The sequence below is a fragment of the Oculina patagonica genome, chromosome 1, assembly GCF_052425735.1.
Source record: "Oculina patagonica isolate OP01 chromosome 1, crgOcupat, whole genome shotgun sequence".
In the NCBI taxonomy this organism is placed as follows: Eukaryota; Metazoa; Cnidaria; class Anthozoa; order Scleractinia; family Oculinidae; genus Oculina; species Oculina patagonica.
The window spans coordinates 23,790,859-23,797,792 of record NC_135758.1 but is presented as its reverse complement, the minus strand read 5'-3'; the positions used below and the strand labels follow the sequence as shown (position 1 = coordinate 23,797,792).

General features: G+C 36.7%; 1 protein-coding gene across 1 annotated transcript; it reads right to left on the bottom strand.

The window, feature by feature from the left end:
* Positions 1–4,882: 4,882 nt before the first annotated feature.
* Positions 4,883–6,550, bottom strand: LOC144658459 (uncharacterized). Its single transcript, XM_078522239.1, has 3 exons — positions 6,479–6,550; positions 5,679–5,965; positions 4,883–4,943 (listed from the first exon to the last, which is right to left on the bottom strand). Exons 1-3 carry the CDS (start codon positions 6,497–6,499, stop codon positions 4,883–4,885), a joined length of 369 nt encoding a protein of 122 aa, XP_078378365.1. The 5' UTR covers positions 6,500–6,550.
* Between the last annotated feature and the right edge of the window lie 384 nt (positions 6,551–6,934).

Below are 6,934 nucleotides of genomic sequence, written 5' to 3'. Positions count from 1 at the left end.
TTATTTGGTCGTCCTTTTATTTCTCGCCATTCAAGTGTCGAGAGCCCAAGCAAATATTTCCCCCCACCACCTCTTATCGCCGACCAACGGGTTCCCCCACTATCAATCGTTTCTTACTCATGCTTATTCAGTTCTGTTCGGGGTTTTTTTGTGGGGGCTATCTTAAGACCAGGGAGTGGATAAGTAAAGGAGCTCAATTAATACACTCTAAAAATTCTATGTTTGGCAAATGAAAACAGAGGTTTTACAAACTTTTTTGGCGGAAATGACATGATTGAAGTGACATTGGCTGCGGTCACATTAGACTGCTAACTATAGTTAGGACGGCGTTAACTATAGTTAGCTATTTCGGTAATGTGACCGCTTCTCTGTTCGCCCTAACTATAGTTAGAAAATTTACGCCTCGCTGATCCAAAACAATACACACTAACTATAGTTATACCCAAGCAAGGTTCATGGGTTAGTCTTAAGTTTACAAACGAAAAGCCAATCAGAATGCGACAATTCTTTTCGCACGTGCGAGATGAACATAAATATGCAAAACAAAGCGTCAAGGGAAGGAAAACAAGAAAACAACATGCCAAGAAATTACATATCATCAATGTTAGCAAAAAAAAAAAGCTTGAATTCTTCGGTTTCTAGCATCCCTACTTCATTTTATTTTCTTCAACGCCGAAATGCCGTGCAAAAATAGAAAAAATAGAGGAACACCTGGACACAAATAAACAACAAGGGTTGTCATGAACTAATTTAAATACCAAATTGTTCACAACCTAATCAGAACTAACTATAGTTAACTGCATTGGTGTGACCGCAAAGACGACAGAAAGCACTAACTATAGTTAAGTATGACGTCACGTAACTTGAGACTAACTATAGTTAAACTTTAGTTACGTCGTAGATGTGACCGCAGCCATTTTGCCGCAAAACGTCACATATTTTAATCACCATTTTAGAGACTCGCGGTTTTTAATCTAAAGGGAGGTTTTCTTTCAAAGTAAGTTACAAGCTCTCACGAGGGGCTAAATTAAACGGTTGTATAAGAACAGCACCATAAAAACACTGCATTTATTGAATGTAACAAGATTTATTTTTAAGTAATTAGCTTGCCTTGTGCAGGCCAACATTTTTTTACTTGTTCCAATAAATATCAATTTCATTTATGTTGTCATGGGCGGTTTCACAATCGTTATAAATTAAGCCGGGTGCTACTCAACTAACGTGCCATACACTTGTTCATCTACTTAATTATATTTTTGGTTTTTCACAACCGTTGGTAAACATGCAACTTAGACCGGTTTTACAATCTGACATATCGATACTTGTCTTCTTCTCTTTACAACCCTCTTTACAAACATGAAAAATAAAAGGTACATTACAGACAGTAACAGCTCTGACACTTTCAGTACATTTGCTGCACGACACATTGAAAGAAGTTTGTGCGTAGATTTCTTTCTGTATGGTATCGCAGGTGACACTTTCTTGTGCTGTGCCAGAGGATGAAGAAGAAGCCAAAGTACCTTGAGGTCTGGCATCAACGTGTCCAATGGAACCAAACGATAGAACCAACAACACAGTGACCGTGAAAATATCGGCGAGCTAAAGCGAATTAGAGAAGAAAGACATTTGTCGCATTTGACTCATTTTCTAATACTCTTTTTTCTAATTCTAATTGTTGTGCTGGGGATCATTAAAATAGTGCAACACAAACTTGCCCTTTCAATCGCAAAACCTCACAGTATCAATTTTGCTTTGTCTTATGGTAATCTTGTTAAGCCCCATCTCTTTACTCACAGATCCTTTAATTTTCATCCACCCGGTAACAAAAAGCAACCCTTTTGAAAGCGATAGCGTCAGTTAAGAGAAGTATAAATGAAAGAACTGGCTAAAGTACAAGTCAATTAAAACTGTCAAGCTATGAAATTTTTTTGACAATTCGAGACATCTCAAAGTTGAAGGTTTCTTCTTTTCTCGTGAACGATCTGTTTGAAAATTCCATTAATTCATTGATCATGATGTTAGTCATGCTAAGAAATGAGAGGAATAATGTTATATAACAAACAAACTTTAAACGATTAAAACCTGAATTTTCAATCCTATCAGTTTTTTTTATAGTCAAACCTACTATGGTAGATTTTTTTGGAGTCCGACAAAATGAACGTAACAAAAAACTCCTCTTTAAATGTATATATTTGAATTCTAGTAGAGCAAGATTAATAGAAACATCTTGCCATTTGTAGAAGGTTGGCCATTTTGTAGTTCTTTGCTTCTTTGCAAACAGATATCTTGAGAATTCTTCTTAAACTTGACTGATGATTACTGAATACGCTTTCTTCAGATTGAGCCTTTATATACCCTCTATTTGCTTAAAATAATTTCTTTTGTATTTATTGTGGTTTGAGATATCGTTTCATACTAATGAGCACAAGAATCTCAACATAGTAAGTCACATCAATGTTCATTTAGTTTTCCGTTTGTATACAAAATAATCTATTGTCATGATAAATATCAGCATAAATTAGAATATATTTTCGAAACGGAACAAATGTGGAAGCGGGGAAGAAGTGATCAAGTGGTTTCATATTCTTCTTGTTCCTTTGAGGCGTTTTGCATTGTTCAGTAGACGAACAAGTGTCCTTCTTTGATGAAATTCATTGTTCTGGTCGGTCACCTTTCATATGGTAGTGAAAACACTTTGCTGAAACACTTTTCTTTTAGTTCTAAAAAGAGTTATTTTTGCAAAAGAGGATGTTTCGTACAGAACATACGCAATTAGCCGAATCCACCTGTGCATATTCGATAAGACACTTAATGAGCCATGAAAGAGCGCGGGTTTCAGAGCTGTTTCAAAACAATAATTTAAAACAAATTTAACTCTGAAATCAGTCTGGACCTGGACATTTAAAGATAAAAATACATGTGGGATCCTTTAAAATTAAATTCTTTTTTTTTCAAAAACGACAAAAAAGAACTCCATCCAGGTATTAAGAAACCTGTTTTCTTCTTTCGCTAAATATGTATATTTTCAACTGCAGTACTTATATAGTATAATAAGCCCTTAGTTGTCTTAGAGGCATTCATTCATAAAATCTTAAACAAAAAGAATCTTGAGGTTTTGCATTATTAACTGTTTAACACTTCCTGTTGAGATGCTTATCTATTTTTGGCAGTCACAAGAAACACTTGTTTACCAAACAACGTCAAGAATGTGGCCGAACTAATGACGTCACATATATAGTTTGAGTTCATGTCCTGATCCGAGGTGGCACTTGGAGCTTTAATTTAGGAACGGGACATAATACATTTATTATCATCCCACTTTTAATGGCAAGTTTCTAGGAGTAAGAACAGGACGTGTTAATTATTAACTTATACCATTTTTTGAGCAAACTCAAGAACCGTTCCCTGCTAAACTTGGGACAGTTGAAACTTCCTTTTTACCACAAGTTATGTCAAAAAAAGTAAAGTACGGCATGACTAGAACAGCCAGAAGTAGAAACAAAACACCTAGCGCGACCGGGAAAACAAAAGTATTTTCAGTCCATTAAAGCCGGATGTTACGTACGATTCAGCCGTGGGTGGCGTTACTTGTTTAAGTGTTTAAAAGCTTAGTAAAAGTCCTCCGTTACGACACCGAAACTCGCGTTGTTCATAATTTCACGGCTCAGTAATTAATTAGTTATCGATAGCAAGTCTCATTCGATATGCAAAATTGCCACATCTGAAAATGACCCAATCAATCGCCATCACGAATATGAAGTCAGTCTTGACACAGCCCTGCTTCATATTACTTCTCACCTAAAACCAGTCTGATGGTCGTTTGCCTTCAAAGACGCAGCTTGAGCTCTGATCGTACAAATCTCTAATGATGTATATGTATATGCTAGAAATACCGAATTCCTGCATTATGGACCATATCTTCTCTGATGACGCTATCCAAAGCTTTCCTGTTGTCAACGAAATTCACGAAATTTGGGACCTGCCATTCCATACTCTACTCGGGGTCTACTCAAGAATGTTTCCGAGTGTGAATTTCTGTTCCATTGTTCGCCTTCCTTGCCTAAAGCCAGCATGTCCTTGACGCAGGTTCTCGTCTACACCCTTCTTAATTCTGTCAATTAGAATTCTGGCGAAGATTATCGTTCGCTCAGATAGGAGAGATATACCACGGTAATTGTCGTATATTGCCAAATTGACTTTTTTCAAGAACGAGGTGTACATCAGGGGCCCATGGTATACATGTAGTGATGCAGAATATTCGCTTGGTTTATTCGCGATTTCATTCGGTGTCCCATCAATTTTCAATCGCGCGTAATGATATATTACGCACTTACATGGACTTACAAGCGGATCTTTTCCGCTTGGCCCAGCAACTTAGCTCGATTAGCCTTAGCTAATTCTAAGTGGCTGTGCTCTTTTTTTTTACACTGTAATTGTTTTCACGTTGTATGTATTAATCTTCATTATAATTTCTGGGAACGAAATAAAGATTGTTGTTATTGTTGTGTAAAGACTTACTTTAAGAACGAGGTATTTACACGTAGTCGGTGTAGTACATTCGCTTGGTTGTTTTACGGTTTTTTTGGTGTCATGCGACCTGTGACGGGTCGACTTTACTTTGTGATGATTGATCGTGACCACCCGAGTCGTAGACGTCACCAACTTTGACGACCGGCCGATCCGTGACGGGTCATGACGATCCGCCGAAACTATTCAGGGATCTCTTGAAAAGATCACTTCCGGTGACTTTAGTTCACTAAGGTCGACAGGTCGTTCCTGCATCGTTCCTGCATGCATTACGTACAATTTTTTAAAGTTAGCGACAATTCTTCTTGTTTTGGTATTAACTATTATATTACTATAAGGTTATTACACCCCTGCGTTAAAAAAAGGAAAGCTGCCCTTTTTCGTGAGCAGCGTTGAGACACTCGACAAGATCTTCCCTATATAATGTCAAAAAATGGTTTGCAAAATTCAATTGTTAAGCCTTCTTTTCCGGGTAATTTTCCATTACTATAGGAGTTCAGTATTTGTTTGAATTCGTCATAACTTTGAGGACCCTCCAACTTGTCTTTTTTATCATTTGGAAGTTGTGGTTTCAACATTTGACCAAATGGGTCAAAATCAGGAAAGTGTTCTCCTTATCCAATTCAAGTTTCGAAATGATCTCCTTTTTGCAGTTTGTCTTCTCAAGATTGAAACAATACTTAGTTGGCCTGTCACCATTTTTAACCCAACAAAATTTTGAAGTAAACGTTACGCGAATTTTTTATTAATTCGAATTTTAGCAAGATCAAAGGCTACCTTATAATCACGTGATTGACGAGATATTTTGCCGCAAAGTGTCACATGACTTCGCTACCTTTTTAGAGACTTATTCTTAATCTAGAGGGAACCGTTTTTTTAATGTAGGCTACAAGCATTAAAGAAGAACAAAAACATTGCAGGTATTGAATGTAACAAAATTTATTTCTAATTAGCTTTTCTGGTACTGACTTACACTATTCTACTCGTCCAATAAATATCAATTTCATTGCTGTTGTCATTGGCGGTTTCACAATCGTTATAAATTACACCGGGTTCAAATCAACTATCGTGACATAACTTGTTCATCTACTTAATTACTTTTTTTTCGACAGCCGGTATTATATATGCAAGTTTTAATGTTACAATCTGACATATCGAAAGTTGTCTTTGTTGGCTCACAACCATCTTTACAGACATGAAAAGTAAAGGGTACATTACAGAAAGTGACAGTTCGGACGCTTTGAGTGCAATTGCTGCACGACGATACATCGAAAGGCTTTTGTGCGTAGATTTCTGTCTGTATGGTATCGCAGGTGACACTTCCTTGTGCTGTGCTAGAGGAGGAGGAACCTGAAGTACCTTGAGGTCTGGCGCCAACGTGTCCAATGGAACCAAACGATAGAGCCAACAACACAGTGACCGTGAAAATGTCGCGGAGCTAAAGCAAATCAGAGAAGAGAGACAATGGGGTAAGAGTTTCCTCAAACATTAATTTAATACTCTTTTACCTAATTCTGGTTGTTAAGCTGGAGATCATCAAAATAGTGCAACACAAACTTTCCCTTTCAGTCTCAAAACTTCAGGGTATCAATTCTGCTTTGTATTATGGTAATACTTGTTAGCCCCAGATCTTTACTTGCATTTCATTTAATTTTCATCTAGTAACAAAAAAGCAACCCTGGTGAGAGCGTTAGCGTGGAGAGGAGTATTCAAGACTGAACTGACCACAGCACATGTCCGGTAAAACTGTCAAGCTATGAGAATTTTGTGACGATTCGAGACATTATCTCAAAGATCAAGATTTCCTCTTTTCTCGTGAATAAGCTGTTTGATTACTGATATTACATTATTTTGTTTTTAAGGGTTCCGACAAAATGAACCCAATGGAAAACTCATCTTTGAAAGTAAACATTTGGATTCTAATAGAGCAGGATTAAATGCAACATCTTACCAGTTGTAGAAGGTTGGCCATTTTGTAGTTCTTTGCTTCTTTGCAAACAGATATCTTGAGAATTCTTCTTAAACTGACTGATGATTGCTTAATGCACTTTCTTCAGATTGAGCCTTTATATACCCTTTATATGCTAAAAATAACTATTAGCATTTTTTATGGTTTGAGATATCGTTTCATACTAATGAGTACAAGAATCTTAACATAGTAAGTCGTATCAATGTTCATTTATTTATCGCTTGCATATAAAATAATCTATTGTCATGATAAATTTCAGCATAAATTTAGAATATATTTTCGAAACGGAACAAATGTGGAAGCGGGGAAGATGTGATCAAGTGGTTTCATATTCGTCTTGTTCCTTTGAGGCGTTTTGCATTGTTCTGTAGACAATTTCATTCTTCTGGTCGGTCACATTTCATATGGTAATGGCAACAATTTGCTGAGACACTTAAG

Excerpts from the sequence above, each read along its gene's own strand:
- LOC144658459 (XM_078522239.1), bottom strand. The coding sequence starts at position 6,499 with ATGGCCAACCTTCTACAACTG. Across the intron at positions 5,966-6,478 it reads TGGCCAACCTTCTACAACTG|CTCCGCGACATTTTCACGGT; the intron begins GTAAGATGTTGC and ends GATTTGCTTTAG. Across the intron at positions 4,944-5,678 it reads ACAAAGACAACTTTCGATAT|GGAAGATCTTGTCGAGTGTC; the intron begins GTCAGATTGTAA and ends GACATTATATAG.